General features: G+C 38.5%; 3 protein-coding genes across 3 annotated transcripts; all 3 read right to left on the minus strand.

Moving 5' to 3' along the window:
* Positions 1-2192: 2192 nt before the first annotated feature.
* LOC144632168 (adenosine receptor A2b-like) lies at positions 2193-3125 on the minus strand. The gene has a single exon (XM_078490766.1). It carries the CDS (start codon positions 3123-3125, stop codon positions 2193-2195), a length of 933 nt encoding a protein of 310 aa, XP_078346892.1.
* A 2183-nt stretch (positions 3126-5308) lies between these two features.
* LOC144632232 (cytochrome P450 3A24-like) lies at positions 5309-9391 on the minus strand. Its single transcript, XM_078490829.1, has 2 exons — positions 8437-9391; positions 5309-6530 (listed from the first exon to the last, which is right to left on the minus strand). Exons 1-2 carry the CDS (start codon positions 8948-8950, stop codon positions 5551-5553), a joined length of 1494 nt encoding a protein of 497 aa, XP_078346955.1. The 5' UTR covers positions 8951-9391; the 3' UTR covers positions 5309-5550.
* Positions 9392-10612: 1221 nt separating this feature from the next.
* LOC144633992 (dynactin subunit 5-like) lies at positions 10613-18482 on the minus strand. The gene is made up of 6 exons (XM_078492929.1): positions 18324-18482; positions 18088-18156; positions 16689-16807; positions 14797-14908; positions 13458-13560; positions 10613-12099 (listed from the first exon to the last, which is right to left on the minus strand). The coding sequence occupies exons 1-6, from the start codon at positions 18369-18371 to the stop codon at positions 11999-12001; spliced, it is 552 nt and encodes a 183-aa protein (XP_078349055.1). The 5' UTR covers positions 18372-18482; the 3' UTR covers positions 10613-11998.
* Between the last annotated feature and the right edge of the window lie 38 nt (positions 18483-18520).

Genomic DNA, 18520 nt, shown 5'->3' on the forward strand with positions numbered 1-18520 from the left:
CAAATTCGTCGTCTACTAGGCCAGCACGGAGTAGGCTGACGCGAGTAGGCAGAATATTATGTATTATTTTGAACTGGAAAGCAATTAGCTTTGCCTCTGTGGTAACCCGGAAAGGGAGTAAATAAATGTTATGAATATTTTCTGTATTAAACCCGTATTTCAAATTTTAGTTTCATTTGTTGGTGTAGCGGAACGTCTAGCAAGAATAGCATTATACGCCCCTCGAGTGGAGATGATGTTGTTGAGTGTGTTGTTTCAGAAGGGGAGCTTGGGTACTGCGAGATGAATTCGATGACATTTTCCAACTGATGGGATACCTGATGAGACGTAGTACAAGTGAATGGATTGTTGACCTTGAATTTTTGTTTAAAGTCAGCTAGAGAGAGGAAATCTCGATTTTCGTTTAACAGGTCCTTGACATGTATAATTTCCTTTTAAACCAGGCGCTATAAAAAATCGGCTTTTGGTCAACCAGGATGCTAGAGTTGTTCCAAATGATCTCATTTTCCGGGTTCTTTTCCTCAAAGGAGGATAAATGCTTATGTTCTTGCCAATACTTTAGTACGGAATGGTAGCGCAATTTCTCTTTACTGACTGAGGGAGAGGGTCATATTGCGAGGCAGCTTAGTCCCTAGTTGTCCTCCTCATCTCTCATGCGAGCGCGAGGTTGACCTAAAGGCCTGAGAACGGGTTTGCGTTGACGTCACAAATTTCGCGCCAAATCGGTAAGCGGGAAGGGAACGCCTGGGTACTAGGCTGACTGTGAAAATATTGCCCGAGGTCTTTTTAGTACGACCGTGCAAATCAAGGGCCGTGCAAGAAAGACCACAGGAGATAATCTCCCGTTCCTGAGTTTTATCATATGGCTCTGTTTGCCGCATTGTTGTAATGACCGAACGGACGAGGTTAATAAGTTATTTATTATATGGCCTTTTAGCGCTATTCTAAACTGAAATATCTAAAAAACACCGAGGTGAAACTCGCTCTCGCTCTCTGTGGCTCTCTTCGTCGCTCATACTAAAGAAGTATCGGTATGCTAATATTTTTCTTTCAGTTGTTGAAAAGATAGTTACATTTTGTCGGTATTTATTGTCGTTCTCGCAATTGCGCTAGTAGCTTTTACTCACAACTCAAAAAACCGCCGAGCCGAGAAAAATTTTCATAATGCCCGGTCATTACAAGAAAATAATGCCCGCTCAGCAGCCAATCAGAGCGCGCGTACTATTGTAGCCATATAATAATATCCCATAATGCTAGGTTTATTACCAGCAACAAAGACCAGACTCGAGAGACCGGCGGAAATCCAGTCTACCTGCTGCATACATACATCGCCTTTATTTAAACCTCGGATTACAAGAGTAGCTGTTGAAGCTAATAACTCCGAGAAAGAGAAGAAAAAAGAAAAAGTAAAATCTAATAGTAATAGCAATGTTAATTCCTGGGCATTATGGGCCTCGACTATTAGCCAATTACAGCATGCATTCATTCATGCGTTTTATATTAGCGAGATCTAGTCGTATGATAATAAAATTTAATTCAACCTTATCACGGAAACGCTTGGAACATAGGCAGCAGCAACAGCCTGTTTTCCAACCGCGACCCCAGACTCCCTCTTCTTTTCCTTCCTGGTGGTTGAGAAAATATGGACCCTGGGAACGACGTCGACGTTCTCCATCTACTGGCTTGTCTGACTCTGGAACCTGACGACTTCATCCTTTTTCATCCGCTTGTTAAGTTTGCCAAAGTGATCCCAGAATGCAGTGATTACCGCATTCAGACTGAGCACAATAAAAGCAATAAAGACGGAATGACCAGACATCGCCAGCAACATCAGGAGATTATGGCTCCTGGCAACATAAATCAGTTTATTTAGACACGTTTACAATTCCGCTGTCATTCTGGTTCTCATTTAGTCAAATTAAAACTGTGCACTAGAAAATAACGGTATGTATTTACTCTGTCGTAAAACTCTGGCGCGAAAAAAAATAATCATAAAACTACTTTTGAATTAGTTCGGGATATAAATCCCTTTATATATAATATAATTGTTACTGAGTTTTATTACACTTTCGTTTCGTTTCTTCTCATGCAGTCAGAGTTCAGGACTATCCGCGGTCCTTTTATACACAGAAAAAAACGTTCGTAAACAGATGAATGTGGAGAATCCTGGCATAGCATGGTCGATCCTACGATTATTGTGATGCGTGATTTCTGACCCAAGACATGTTCCGCAGTATGTCAATGATAGCGTGTCGAATGTGTCTCATCTTCCAACAGTAAATTACAGGGTTCAAAGATGAATTAAGAAATACGCATGTCAAGGAGAAAAAATAAAATCTCCTTAACGCAATACTCGGGCCGAATATTTTAAGGGCAGGCAAACTGATAAAATACGGCAAATAACAAGTTAAAAATACGAGATATATATAGAATATACCGACTACAGATTTAACGATGATAGCAAAATTTGTCATTTCGTCAGTCTGTGCTACTTGTTGTACTTGCAGGGCCTGAATCTGATTCTTGTGCTGTCGCACGGCTGAATAAATCCTGATGTAAACTATTATTGTTAGAACAAGACCAACAACTATTATAATGCCTTGAAACAGCGAGCGAATATCGGGCGGAGCCCACAACGGCATCAGAGAAAGGAATACACTCAACACCCATATTGAGATCACCACCGCAACAACACGATTGTGAGTCACAAGTTGCTTATATCTGAGATGAAGATGAATAGCTAAGAACCTGTCTACACTTACAGCCACAACACCAAAGAACGAAGCAAAAGAACACAAGAGCCCAATGACGAGAAAAGTGTTATAGGTGCTACAGCTGGGAATGCTTTGTTGTATCCATTTGACTAGAATTGAAATATACAGTGGTTGAACTAATAAACCAACACCAACATCAGAAACAGCAAGACTCAGGAGCAATGTTTTTAAAGTCTTTGGAAACGACGAACTTTTTCTAATAGCGTGGATTGTTACAACGTTCACCATGATGGCGGTATAGCATAGAAAACTGTTGAAGACACAATTAGCGATGGCAGTTGAATGAAGGTCTTCAACATTGGAGATATCTGGATAGTACTGCAGCAGTAATTCACAAGATGTTTTGTTCATGGTGTTGACTCAAGTTTCTCAGTTCACGCTTTGCGCGTTTGACATATAAATTCATTTACGAAGGCGATTTCTGAAAAATTTCTTTCCTCACGATAATACCAGCAATTAAAGGTGAAACTGAATATTCCAGACCTTAAAACAGCGTTGTCATAAAAAATGGTTCGCAGAAAAAGTTCACTTTAAGTTACTTTCTCGACGCTGCACAAATATTCCAGGGTCGTTTTGTATTTTTCTGAGAAAGAATTCGAAGCCACTTTGTTGAAAGAGACGAAGCCGCTCAGGTGTTTTCAAGGCCATAAGCAGAGCTGAATAAAATTAAATTGATTGAAGCCGATAGAATAAACCGTGTAAAGTTTAATTTGTTCTGAAATCATAAGAGTAATTAAGAAAACCCATGGAAATTGGATTTCCGTGAAATTAGGGAGTCCGATTTAATAAACAGGAGTATATGACACAGTCAGAACTGCATGGACCACTCGCCCACGCGAAGTTCTGAGTACCAATTAATGATGTCTATAAGACCTATAACACTGTTTCGGAAAACATTTAGACCAGACGGCCGAAGCTTGTTAGCCGTTAGTCTTCTATATTAAAATTGAATAACAAACTAATGGAAACTGAATCTTTGTGAAAATGTTTAAGAAATATGAAGTAGAAAAAAGTAGCCAAATGATATGATGCACGGCAGGCAATTTTTGTTATACTACCCCATGTGGTTCACCTTCTAATTTAGCGAAAAATACAACGTGCCAGGAACCAGTAACTTTCGAGAATTTTAATTAGACTTGTAATAAGACCAACAGTACGTCAATAACAGACCAAACTAACACTTAATGAAAACTGGTTGTGTCATTCTCAGGTTTGTTAGAGAACCGAGAAAGTAATCTCGTTCCCAGATCTCGCGGGTAGACGAGCCGGCTCGTCTACCCGCGAGATCTGGGAACGAGATTACCGAAAAAGTAAAAAAAAATGTTTTATATTTAAATCGATTGTAAACCTGCAAACGTCTTAAGACAAGGTTTAATGAATGTAGTTCCTCCTTTTACGTTGTTCTGAAACCTGAAAGTGCGATGTTCGTCGGTTATTGTGTCAAGCATTCGAATTCGAGGATTTATGGAGAGAAAAGTCAGTGAAACTGAATAGAAGTAAAAGCATGTAGCCGGTGTCCAAGCGCTGGAAAATTTCGCGCAAAGAACTCACGACTGTTTTCGCCTCGCACTTGATTGGCTAAGAAGATAGCACTTTGCTGTGATTGGTTAAAGGGGAAGTATCAAGTTTCGTCGAAACTGTGGTATTTTGTATAATACCTCTATTTGTTTAGAAAAATAATCCTAGAACACCACAAGAAAGATATAAATCGAATTCTTGAAAAAAGAAAGAGAAGGTCGTTTTTTAGTACATTAGGTGGAAATTTATAACGAACCTGGACCATTATTTTTAAAAATGTTTCTTAGCTTTTGAAATTACACAAAATCCCGTGATACTTCACCTTTAAAGCACGTTGGATGAGAGTTATCAATCATTAGCTCCAAACAAAGGAAGGACGGCGCGAAAATTCCCTTCTCTTCCATCTCACTTCCCTAACAAACTTTCTTTCCGGAAGTTTTGTATACGCTTTTAAAGTAATTTATCCACTGAATTCACCTTTTGGTGGAGATTAATTTGTTATCAAAAAACAACTAACATTGAATGTCAGCTTAATCTGTTTTTATTTTTTGTATCCGTAGTTCATCCTAGAATCAAGTTGATTTATGATTTGAAATAAGCCCCCCCCCTCCCAAAGGGTCTTGAAAGGTCCTTTGCAGTCTCCCCCAGAGGTGGAGTGAAAACCAGAACTGTCAGTTTGAGCCTAGTGGCCCATCAGACCGGAGCTTATCCCTGTTTCCGCAGCGTTAAGCGACCAAGTGTATTTCTACTCTCCCTTGGATGGGACGCTGGTCCATCAGCAGGGTTACTCCCAGCACTTTGCAATACCCATTGGTACACTGGGTGGAAAGAGGCACTGTGGAACTTTACTAAGGTGTCTTGACCAAGAAGACAACGCAATAATCCCGACCAATGCTCGCAGTCCAACCCTTAGACCACCGCTTTTCCCACGGGGGGAGTGGGAAGGGAGCTTAACAAAACTTTTACGGTATCCATAGATCGAATATATTCAGTATCTCTCTTCTGCAATTGCGTTTATTGATTCACAACGACCACAAGTTTACACAACAAAAGGAAGCAGCTTCAATCAGTTTTTTGGTTGATAACGCTTAGTCTATGTAGCATTTTGTCCTAAAAATTCGCAGTTTCTGATTTATACAATTTTGTCTTAAAAAGGCAACGACCCACGGTAAAGGCTTGAACCCAGAGTTTTCGATTCGGAATTTAATACAACAACCAATTATATTAGGCCACTGTTATGCCTCCCCGGGCTGACATTTTACCGAGCCACTATTTCCAGGAAGATAGGGTCACGTGGCTGCATGATAAGTACGGACCGAAAGTTCAGCTGGGACGCCGTGTCTGCAGCTCTCCGGAACTTGACTTTGTACAGAATCTTGAACATGGCGGTCTTCATCTCAAGCAGAGCAAACCGAAACCCAATGCACTGGCGAGGACCGATGCCAAACGGCATATACGAGTACGCCGCCTGGGCCTCCCTGTTCTCGGGGGAGAACCTATCGGGGTCAAATTTCTCGGGGTCGGGCCACAGGGTGGGGTCGCGGTGGAGAACATATGGCGGCATAAAGACATCAACACCGGCTGGAATCCTTAAACCGTTGACGGTACACGCCTCGTTGCATCTCCGGTGGACTAAGAACCCTGGGGTATAAAGCCGAAGGACTTCACAAAATACCCGGTCGAGGTAATCCAGACTGTTGACAAAGTCGTACAGTGGCATATCACCGCGGTTTTTCACGGCCTCGTCGAGTTCCTCGAGTAGCTTTTCCTGTACATCGGGGTACTTAGCGAGGACGTATGCCAGACATGACAGGGTGCTTCCTGTAGTCTCGAATCCTGCCACCATGAAGATCACAGACTGGGCTGATACTTCGTCATCACTGAGCCTCCTGCCGCCACCTTCAATCTCTTGCTGCTGAGCATCTAGCATCAGCTGCAGAAGGTCCCTCCGGCTGGGAGCTTTCTGCGACTTCCTGACATCGTAGATGGCTCGAGCCAACTTTATGAAGTAGTCGGTGTGATTAAGGGGGCTGATGTTGAATTTTTTGCTGAAGTAATCGGCGAAAGGAAACATGGAGAAGGCTCGCACCCATAGAGGAGTCCTGAAGACGGCTTTAGCCTTGTCCACCGTGTCGGGGTCTGGGTCGATTTGGACGTTAGCTTGGGTACCGAACGCTGCAGATATGATCACATCCAATGCGAACAAACTGAACAGCGGATTCACGTTGATACTCTTTCCTACAAGAGACATGAACGAGAAAGTCAAACATTACACTTAATAATTATAAACATGTTTTTAGTAAACCAAGTTCAGTAAAAAAAACTGGAAGCTGATTACGGCACATACCCAGTGGGTAAGGGACGGGTTGGGTGGGGCGGAGTACAGATGGAGCTTTTCTGGCAGGGGTTGAGCGAGTGGGGGAGGGAATCAGGGCACCTCCATCGACCACTAGAGCCGCCACAGGAGCACAATAGTTATGGGGTCCTGGCCGCCTCTGATTTAAGTTTGATGTACGAAATGGCTCTCAAATTTCGAGTACTCTTTCTAGATGTTCTAAAACTTTGTAGCTAGGCAAAAGTTTGCTCGGAAGCCTCAATAAAGGTTCAGGTTTAAAAATAAAATACGCTTAAGAAGTTATAGTAAGGGCTTTCCACAAGTTGCTCGGAAACTTTTTGGCAACCGGCTTTTCATGATTCCAGCAACTTTTTCCCCTTCGAGCAACTTTTCTCCTCTTGAGCAACTTGATGCATTTTGAGCAATTTCTAGACCGAAGATCTCCGAAGATTATCTGAGTGTTGTTCAAAGGCAATACGAACGTTTCCGAAAATTTACGTTTCAACTTTCGCACATTCTACATTACTGAACAGTACAAACTCGTCAGCAAACATGACGTCATCTATATCTTCACTATTTTTTCTCAGTTAAAGAAATCCTTGTTATTTAACAAATTTTCCCCTTAATATGTTATTTAGATACTTCTTTTGCTGTAAAATTGCATAATACTGTTTAGAAATCTTACCCTCAAAGGGGAATTAGCATATATTTTGAGAAATTCTCTTGATTAGAAGCAGCGTTTTGGATGTTTTGGAGCAACTTTTGAGCAACTTTTATTATCAGAAGCAACTTTTTTGGATTTTTGGAGCAACTTTTTGAGAAATTTCGGGCAACTTTTTGGGAAATGTCGAGCAACTTGTGGAAAGTCCTAGTTATAGTAAAACAAGACTTTAAAAAAGACATATGACGAACTTGAAAAATTGAGGCTGAAGTTTTTAAAAAGATTCGCCATCATGAATGAAATAGCTCCGCCAAGTGGTGCTCTTAAGTGCACTAAACAAGGCCGATATTGCTCGCGAGTGACGTCACGACCCAGAAAACCGAAATGGCGGACGATTTTCCTAAAACACTTTCTTAAACAGCCTGTGTTTCTAAAACACTTTATAAAACGAAAACTTCACCTAGATTCCTTCCATCCCTCTCAGAACACGCTAATGTTCTGTCTGAGCCTCGAGGGGGGTTTATTCATTTGCATTCTATTTTATTAAGACCTCACGCGCATTCGCTATTCAACATTTTTTCGGTTTAAAGCAATATTTTGCATTTGTTTTAGTGACACTACAATACAATTTCCACTTGACCGCGCACCTAAAGAAGGCGGGATTATTTTTCTTTTAGTTTACGCGAGTGTATTTAGTAAACTTATAATATATATTAGCGTAACTTTAGTAAAACTGAACTAGCTTCTAGAAAAAAAAGCAATATCAATTTAATTGACCCATTATCAGTGTCTATGCAGTTCAATTGTTAACAAATTAATTTTCATACCAGCAATATTTTTCACATAGTCTCAGTTGTACACACGAAATTTGACTGAAAATTTCATTTCAGACAATACAAGATGATATTTCAGCTGGACCATCTTCTTTTGTGTTTTGTTTTGCGTTTACTATAAACAGCAAACAGACTAGCTATGTAGTATTTGTTTGCGGTTTTTATTGTTGCTTTTTTAAACGTCAGATCACGTTCGATTATCATGTAAATGTTCACCGATCTTTTGACCCAAAGAAAAGACACTAAGGTAAATATTATGAAGATTGAAATATCTTGGTAGTAATTTAAATCGGCGTATTTTCACACTGTACTTGCCTGGTTTTGCGGCCTCCGCCAGTTTCCCAGCTAAAATATCTGCGGCGTCATCCATTAGTGCTATGACTTCTTTAAGCTTCATGGCACTGAAGGTTGGCGAAAGAGTCGTGCGAATTCTCTTCCACTGCTCATCCTTGGCGATGAACAAGAACGAATTAATCGGCGGATTTACCTCAGGAAACCATCTGTTCTGAAACTTGGGAAACTCTTTGATAGTGATCTGCTTGATCATGTCTGGATCGGTAATGACCACAGTCGGTCTTCGACCGAAGCCCATCTTGAACACGCGACCGTACATCTTGGTGTATTCCCATAGCATGTCGTGCATCCCTCCGTACTTGATAATGTCCGGGAGATTTCCAACGTAAGGCCATGGACGAGGCCCGGGAATTGGAAGATTTTTAAGAACAGAGAAGCTAGCTACTCCTCGCCAATAGATCAGTAACAAAAGACAGCCTAGAAATAGCGTCCAGAAAACCGTGCCATACAGTTCCTTTAGAATCCACAAGACCATAATAACGATGTAAAATACTATCTTTAAATCCGCGTTTTCTGTTTTAAAGGAGTAAATCGCGTTCTTAAGTTCGCAGTGTAGAGATGTCACAGAGACTGGATTCAAAGAATTTTGGGGTGTTGCTCGTGATAGTAATTTATTCAATATTGAATTTTTGGGTTGAAGTATTTTTAGTTTGCTTTGTCTGTTGGTATTCGCCTCTGACGTATAATGCTATGTTCGTTTTTGTTTTCAAGTTGTTTTAATCCCCTCCCAGGGGTTTCAGGGAACAAGGGAATATATAGCCATAAAATAATTGGGAACAAAAGGAAAATAAAGCTGGGAACACGTGAACAAAAGCTGTGGTTCTGATTTTTTAAGGTTGTGTTACACGCAACAACGATTTTTCGCGCAACAATGTTGGCTACACGTTGCGAGTTTTTTACTTAGGTTCAACGCGCGCCCATGGAATAATTGATAATTGTAAGTAACAAGCATTAAAAGTAATGCACTGTAAGCAATGTTTTGTGAGATAAACTGCAATAATAAAAATAAAAAAGCGCAAAAAAGAGAGAATGAGATACCTCATTTTGAGGTCTCTTGTCTTTAGCTTGCCGTGAGGTTTACACTGACATACGGCCCTGGGAGCATCAGTATAGTTCCAGTCGGGTGATCCTGCTTATTCCAGTTTGCACCCAGAAGATCTTGATCGTCGTGTGCTCCTCCAGATGTTCTTAGGTTTGTTGCGCTTAGGATACTATCACTAACATGACTTTGAAAAGTGAAAAGAATGAAGCAACCGAGAGTATTTCTCTCCCCCGGGTGGGGATGCTAGCCCATTGCAGGGTTACCCCAGTATTAACTTGATTCCTCAGAAATAAAAGTTGTCGAACGACTTTTCTTGAAACTTTCCCTGAAGGTTCCCCACAAAGCACTGTTTCGAAAAATAAAACGAAAAAGATGGGTCACCGTGCTCGCAAGAGACATGATGGGCCAATAATCTTACCCCATTTATGCCTGTTCTGGCAATAATCACTGAGCTATTTCATCGGTTCACATTAAATTTTCAGTTCGGTAGCTGGAAGCAAAGTTTATTACATGTAAAGTAAATAGTAATATATAAAAAAAAACTTGAAAGGTGGAAAGTGTCTAGCATAAGGAATAATGTAATACTGTATACAACTCATGGAAGAACACGGAAATCCAAACGACATCGAATCAAAACGTTCCTTGAGTAGTTGGTTCCAAGGTCATAATTTGCGTCCACGAGTAACGGTTTTGTGCACGCTTTCAGCTATCTTTTCTCTTTCTTTCCGTGCAATTTTTTTTAATTTCGACTCAAAGAGGGCAATATTAACACCAAAATTATGCAATAAGAAAATATAGGTTTCCAAGCTCGTTTACGAGAAAACAACTATTTATTTCCCTCGCGGGCTGAGCCGTATAAAAAAAGCCGCCATTTTGTTTTTGTGCGCGCGCTAATTAATTATTAATGTGCGCACCTTAAATTCGCCAGTACCCATTATACACCTGGGTGGAGAGAGGCATTGTGAGAGTAAAATGTCTTGCCCAAGAACACAACACAGTGAACTTGGGTAGGGCTTGAGCTTGGACCGCTCTAGCCAAAGATATCGCCATCTGACCCTCCCAGTTAGTCAATAAGTACACACCAGTCAGGTAAAATAAAATAACCACAGCATTTATTGTTAAGTTTACCTAAACCTAATAACTGAAAAAAGTAAGCATTCAGTACTATTAAATAATACTGTATAAGCTCCCCCACCCACCCCTCTCTAATCACTTACCACTCTACAACAGTTACTACAATTTCTAGTCAATGCTCCATTACTCTCACCCTTCTTCCAGTTTAAAATTTCTGTCAGTCCTTCCTCTATGGGAAAGGGATCAATCTTAACAAACTTGAAGTTTTTCAATCATTTTATAGTGAGACGTTTTAGATCTAACGTAACAATAAATAATTATTAAAAGTATTTTTGTTCACAAGTGTGGGTTAATTTTGAGTACGGCAAAATAACTCCAAGCTATCCTTGTGAAAACACGTATGCATTCCTTCTTTTTCTCCTAACACAGTGGGCATATAAGACCTCAAAAGTGCCAAGGTACATAGAGTGGTTTTGAAATTTGAGTTTCCCGCCCTTTTGGACTATTTTTAGTAACAAAATGGCGGAAAATTCAAATTTGAAAACCTTATATCTTTTGAACGAAAAAAAACATATAACAAAATTTTTTTCACTTTGTAGATCCTTGTGGCAGGTCCTTTAAGAAAACTTTATTAGATATCTCATAATAATAAACACAAATTTGGTGACGTCATTTTTCTGCCAAAAATGTTGAAATCTGAAAAACTAAAAACATAGGATTGTAGAAGATCAAGAGTTCTATATGTACCCTGGCACTTTTGAGGTCTTATATGCCCACAGTGTAACATGTTATTAGCTCTAGGTTGCGTAAAAAGAGAATTCAAAGAAGTTTCCCTAACATACCCTGGCTTCTTATACAGACATGCTTTTGACCTGTCTCTGAAGAACACCCCCTAATGCGAAAATCAAACACCTTTTTGAACTTTTTCTTCTAGATTATATGTATAAATAAAACTTCTCAAAAAAATACTACAAACATATTTAGTATTAATATGAATCACAAAATGACAAATAATGAACCGATGAAACCTCTACTATCCCTTTCTTATCACTAAACTATTGAATAAAGTCAAAACTCCTACACAAACATATATTGGGCACTGCAAACGCACTGTCCTCTTGTAGGACGTTATCCCTCGGTAATAATTATTTTAGTGAAGAATGTTGAGTCTTGTTACAGAAGATGCTTTAATTTAGACATTCAACAGAACTATTGAAAGTGGTTTTCACACCCATTTATAAGACTGAAAAGCCCAGAAAATTGATGAAATGATGATGACACCAAGACCAAGTGATTGAGGTTCACTGCTCACAAAACCCATTGACTTCACCTTCCTTCTTGTTTCGTTAACTGTAATCATGAATCCTTGACTAATTAGAATAGACTGCCTACTATGTAATCTGATGGTCATTTATCTTCTGAAATGGGAAGAAAGTGTTGATAGTAATCCTTTGTCTTCTCTGTCATAATTTCTTGCATACACTCTGGCAACTCTGCTGAGAACACACCTGGAAAAAGATCAGTAGAAAATAAACCAGTTGATGTTTGTAACTAGCAAATTGCTTCTATAGGGTAATCTCCAAAGCAGACACCACTGTAAGGCAGACACAGGCTCTCTCTCTCTCTCATACATCAACAATTATGATTTATATGTATGTCTTGCCTAATTAATATTATTGAATATATACCGGCAATTTCTAAATATTTAAATCACTAAATTAATATAAGTATAATAAATTGGTACACCCAATGTACCAACAAATACTATAAGTATAATGAGCATGTTTTTTAATAGTTTCAAAAAAAGGAAAGTTCCTTGTCTTTTCTCAGCAAAATAACTCTGCTCATACTTTGCACAGTTAATGAAATGCCACAGGCTCTACCAATTTATTAAAGATTTATCTTGCAAACATTGCCAGCCTGAGTAAAATTTGTTGGTTTTTTGATAAGAAAAGGGAGCTGTATGGAAGCACAAGAAAACAAACACAAATACAGTCGACTCCCAATAACTTGAACCTTCAAGGGAAATTGAAAAAGGTTCAAGTTATTCGGAGTTCGAGCTATCAGGAGTTGAGAACAAATGACCAGCAATAAGGGGAAAACGGTGTTTCCTGTTTTTCTATTCATACACTGAACATTTTAATCAATTAAATTAATTTAGTATACACATACACATTGCACTTCAAGGGACACAAGATTGATTGCAACCCTCCAAGTTAAGACCATTTTAGTCGCCATGGTGACTAAAATTTTGGAGCTGGCGACTAAATTGGAACTGAAGTTGCCAGGTTGGCGACCTTTATTGAGAAGAAGGATTTAAAGCGTAAGCTTAATTTAGAATCTAAAATTTTTCACTGGCGACCAAACTTGAGCAGTTGGTGGCCAAATGGCCACTAAGGAAAAAAATAAACTTGGAGGGTTGGATTGATTTACAAGATACAATGAACTGTACATGTAGTTATAATTTTATGTACCCTACACCAGCGAAAAATGGACTGGATTGAAACTTTTTGTGTGATGCAAAAAAGGACATTGGAGATTACACAGCTGCTTCAAAAGAAATTCAATGTTTTGGACGACAGTTCAATGTTCGTTTTGACTTGTCACATATTGACAGACGTGGTTTGAGTTATCGAGGGTAAAAATATAAAGAAAATGATATGAAGGGAAACAAAAAATTTAATTGGTTCTAGTTAGCGGGAGATTCAAGTAGGCAAGGGTTTGAGTTACCGAGGGTAAAGTTGCAGTAAATGTATGATGGAAATCCAGGGGAAAACAATTTTAGTTTCAAGTTAGCATGAGGTTCGAGTAAGTGAGAGTTCGAGTTATTGGGAGTATCTAGACAGACAGTTAAACAATGACTTACCAGGGGAGCCTGAGTACAACGTAAATGGTGGAACAACTGTTTCAGGAGGGAGGACTGTATTGTCTGCTATGGCACAACAGTCTTTAAGCACACTCCGGCGACCCTTAAAAATTACAATGTGACAATTCATTAGGTCCGTAGAAGCCACACTGCAATCATCCTGTAGCTTGCTGTGATTTCAGTAATAACAATGATGTAGTGTTTCCTATTAGCTTAAAATGACAATCCTTAGAATTTATTACTTAATACTTCACTCCCAAGAAGACACTGATGAAAAAAAACAGGGGAAAACAGGGATTATTAGATCAAAGTTCGAGTACGAGATTGAGTAAGAGTATGACTTTCAAATTAATTTCTTTTCAGTTACGCTCTCAGAGTCCTCAATCCTCCCTGTTGCTGACCTATTGAAAGGGAGACTATCTGTACCAGATTGGTGTGAAATGTGAACTAACAGAACTAACACTAAACGAAATGTATGACAATCAGTAAGGAGAAAGTACATGTATAATTCAAGACTAAACATGGTGTTACAGAGGACAACTTGCAACAATGATTTTTTGCACGACATGTAACATGGTATTGTTACGTATTGTTATGTATATAGCTAGTATATTTTAATATTTTTAAGTTTTAATATCGTAATGCGCTTTTGCTCATTTATATGTTACAGCAAGGCGCCCAAAAGTGTGACCACTTTTAATTTATTCACATTCTTTCGTGCAGATTTAATCCAATCAAACGCCGTGGATAGCTTGCAGTTGACTTCTGATTGGATTAAATCTGCACGAAAGAATGTGAATAAATTAAAAGTGGTCACACATTTGGGCGCCTTGCTGTAAAAAGCGCAATATAAATTTATAAATTATTATTATTATTATTACCGGGGACAAGTTTTTGCACAACATTTTACTTGGTCACAGGTTGCGAGTTGGGTTCAAAAACTCACAATTCAAGATGACGAATATTTAGAAAGTTGGCTTGTGTAACAGGGTCGCCATTGATTTTTTGCCCAACATTTTCCCAGAATTCTGTTCAACATGGTCTGGATGAACATTGTTGAGAAGAGTAACAATTTTCTCATGTAACATGCAAGATGCCATGTACATTTTGTACGATGTTGTGCAAAAAGTTGACTCATTCAACAAACCACAAATTGATGACACAGTGTTGCAGGAAAAAATCGTTGTTGCAAGTTGTCCTGTGTAACACAGCCTTAATCAAAGTGAAAGCGTGTAGCATCTATATTTGATTAACAGTCTGAGAATTGGACCATAAAGGTCACTGGTTCATGCTCTAGCTGCTTATTACCCATACTATATACAGAGACTTTGTCACTTACAATAACACAGTTTTTTCCTATGTGGACATAAGATCCAACTTGGGCAGCATTGATTACACAATCCTCCTCAATAATTACATGGTCTCCGATATGAAGAGGAAAAAATGCAACCCTGCAATTATAATTACAAAAATACAATTTTCTTGAGACCATCTTTGCTATGCACTGACTAACAAATAACGAAACTGCATGCACTTTCTGAAGTGTTATTTTTACAGCATACATGTAAGCATTTACCAAAAACCCACAATTACAAACACCAGAAAAGGGTCTGCAACTGTGACTGACAGTGGTTTTTAGTGCAGAATGCACTTTTGTGATGGTTTGGTGGGTTGTCGTCTTCTAAACCTCTAACGCGCTAAGGCGCTATGGTGTAAACTTTTAATCACCAATTAACTAATTAATATCAATTAATTAATTATTCCTTGTGGAGGGGGTGGGGGTGGGGAGCACCTGACCGTACCCCTAGGTAAAACCTGGAGCACATCTACGTAACTTTCATATGAAGATCTCAAACGTATATATTTGTTTCAGAAAACCCTTTGCTCTCCTTGTGGTACTACTCAACGTAATTTACACCAAACGCATGCGCAGATTAGTCTACGTTGTTTTCTGGAACTATCATGAACATCGCTTGTATTGCGTGTTTGCGGTAGGCTTCCTGGAGACTTCTTGGCGCCAAGTAAAAACCGCAAATTAGATTTTAAATTAGATTTTGAGACTTTCACAGCGCTTTCGTAATTAGGTATGCAAAAACTTGCACCGGGATTTTCGGCGTGAACACCTGAACACCAGGAAACAAATATCCTAGCTGTACTGCGTTTTAAAAAACCTGTCGAAAAATATGTTTTTTGATTAGATTTGTTTCTTTAGTTTTTGAGAATCGTCTCTCGTGCAGTCTAAACCGTAACTTAATTAAATTAAACAAATGTCATCGATGCCGCCGTAAAACAAACAAAAAACAAAAGTTTCATGTTATCGCATTTTCAAGGAAGACAAAAGTATTTTGTTACAAACAAACAAAAGTGTTGTGTTACGTTTGCAAAGATTAGCGTAAGGAACACCTGGGAAAGCATACAAGTAGCCTGTGAACAGTTTTTCCGAAAGTAAAATAAAGCAAATTAACACGAACATATATAAAACATCATACTTTCAATTGTTCCATATTGCATTCTGCACTTACCAAATCATCAAGATTTTTAAGACTACAGAGGCTAGCTGAGGGTTTTTTCTATCCCAAGATTTATTACTGACACTGAAATTTGCAGATATATTTAAGTAAAGGCCAATAATATGGACACCACAGGGACAACAGAAAGCATCAGTATTTAACAAGATATCCATGTAGAGCAGTTATCTTTGGGGAAAATGAATTGGTTAGGGATCAAAACCTCTTCTTTTTCAAAGTTGATGTGATTTATAAAATATACTGATATTATAAGAACACAGTGCAACCCGAGTATTGGACAAGCTTAAATCCAGGACCTCTGAACAGGGCTCATGCACTTTTTCAGGCCAAAAATTCAAGGATTTTTCAAGGACTTTCCAGGACCCTTCTTGGAAAATTCAAGGACTTTTTTAATGACATTTACTGCAAACCAACAATTTCCAGTCTGTTGTTCCATTGATGTGCTTGCTGAAGAACTTAAAAAAAATCACTTATTTTTGGGGTCTTCTCATTGCCTTGAAGACTTTTGACATTCAATAAAAAAATCAAGGACTTTCAAGGACCGAAAACCAATTTTAAGTACTTTCAAGGCCTTGAAATGGAACTCCTAAAATTCAAGGGTTTTCAAGGGTTTCAAGACGTGAACAAACCCTGTCTGAATCTGGAGGTCAATACACTTACCACTAAATCCCCACACCCACCACATAACTAAAACTATACAAACCCTTTACTAAATTTCTTGAATGGAGGTCTAATAACACTTCTCTTGCTTATCACACACTGCCGTCCAATTCTGACATTTGCAAGATCTCCACGGAGAATACAATCAGATTGAATGATTGTCTGAAAAAAGGAAGTGATCAGTATGCAAACAGTTAAGCTTTGGATGTTTTCAAGAATATAAATGTATGAGACAGTATTTATGTCCCGAAGTTGTACGGTACACAAAAGACTTTATCGATGTTGTAAACAATTCCCCAGGTTTAATGACAAAATAAAACAAAAAATACACAATAGTTTCCCTCTCGATCCTTGTGTTATCTATCTATTTCACAATACTTGTTTCTTATTACAATTTCACTTGTCAATCATCTACTAAATATCACATCCGGTTGTAATGCTACGCAGTCACAACAGTTCCGGTCATTTATATTGACTATTAGAAACATTGACCATTTAATTCTTAATGTATGGAAAACTAAAATGCAACTGTGAGCCTCGCAGCAATTTACAAAGAAACTGTTTTTAGAGACTGTGAATGCTTCAGATATTTTGGAGACAAAAATTAATTCCATAAAAGCTCTATAAGCCCATCCCCTCTCCTTTTTTAAGGCCTTTTGAGAAGGAATGGGGCCAGGTATTAGAGATGGGGGATTATTATTTTTTTAAATAATATATATCAATAATATATCAGTTAGGGAATATAAAAAAAAATAGTGGTGGAGTTTTTGATGTAATCTAGTGCTGTTTGGTTACACATTTTCCAAAAAAATAGCAACAATAATTTACATTTTCTAAGTAAAATGTGGTGGATAAATTCCTTTAAAGCATAATGTATTGTTTCCTTGTTCAAAAATTGAAAGGATTTATTATCTAGGGGAGGAGGGGGGAGGGGGAGCTTATTCTAAAATTTTGACCTCCAGATAGGAGGGGAGAGGGGGCTTATCATACAGTAGAGGGGAGCTTAGTAGAGCCTTTATGGTAGTACAGGAATGACTTTACATCAAAATGAAAAAGGGAGGGGGGGACAGGAAGCAGAAAGGGAGGGAGGGAGGCCAACTGGTTTCCCTGAATGTTTTCCAATATGTGGCGACCATATTATAGAAATGTACGTGTAGGCAAGTCACTGAGTGCAAAATACAATTTATGCAAAGTATCAAATTATGTATGATTTGATTTTTTAAGAATAAATGTTTATATTTTATTCATCGGTGTTTAAAAATGTGCTTGTAATAAAATGACATGGTCCTGTTATTGAGAAAGTGAAAAGGTAAACGAAAATTCCATTTAATTTAATGGTCACTATTTAAAATAAAGTAAGCAAAGTAAGATGATCATAACTCAAGCGCATTGCTGGTCACAACAATTATTTGTCAAACAAAACACCAATTATTTTTACTCACCTTTCCATTTAAAACAATGTTTTGACTTCCACACAAAACTGACTGTCGACTAACTTTATTTCCAGATGCCTTGATCGTCAACATGCAAGTTACAAAAGGAATATTTTAATTCTTGATTGAAATTTACTCAAAAGTGAACCACGTTTTGAATTGAGGTTGGAATCACAAATGCAAAAATAAATTTCCGTTTACTCGCCATTTTAGGGGATTTCAAGTAAATAAATCGCTATACTTACGGTTTCTATATACTCTGCCTTGTTGTAATACATGTCCTTTTGCTCCATTTTTTCAAATCTTTAAGCTACCCTGGCTAATTTTTGTTCGATAAAATGCACTACATTTCTCCGTTTACAAGCTGTTTCGCTCTCCGCGTTCGTAAACCACCAGGCGTTTCTGATCGCGGTAAACTGGGTATTAGTTTTCAGAGTGGACT

Source organism: Oculina patagonica, chromosome 12 (assembly GCF_052425735.1).
Source record: "Oculina patagonica isolate OP01 chromosome 12, crgOcupat, whole genome shotgun sequence".
NCBI lineage: Eukaryota > Metazoa > Cnidaria > Anthozoa > Scleractinia > Oculinidae > Oculina > Oculina patagonica.

What these genes read in the sequence shown, in the direction of transcription:
- LOC144633992 (XM_078492929.1), bottom strand. Translation starts at nt 18,371, where the DNA reads ATGGAGCAAAAGGACATGTATTACAACAAGGCAGAGTATATAGAAACC. An exon ending in TAGGAAAAAACTGTGTTATT is followed by an intron (nt 13,561 to 14,796) that starts GTAAGTGACAAA and finishes GTAATTTTTAAG; the next exon opens with GGTCGCCGGAGTGTGCTTAA. An exon ending in GTTGTACTCAGGCTCCCCTG is followed by an intron (nt 12,100 to 13,457) that starts GTAAGTCATTGT and finishes ATCTTTTTCCAG; the next exon opens with GTGTGTTCTCAGCAGAGTTG.
- LOC144632232 (XM_078490829.1), bottom strand. Translation starts at nt 8,950, where the DNA reads ATGGTCTTGTGGATTCTAAAGGAACTGTATGGCACGGTTTTCTGGACG. An exon ending in GGCGGAGGCCGCAAAACCAG is followed by an intron (nt 6,531 to 8,436) that starts GCAAGTACAGTG and finishes TGTCTCTTGTAG; the next exon opens with GAAAGAGTATCAACGTGAAT.
- LOC144632168 (XM_078490766.1), bottom strand. Translation starts at nt 3,125, where the DNA reads ATGAACAAAACATCTTGTGAATTACTGCTGCAGTACTATCCAGATATC.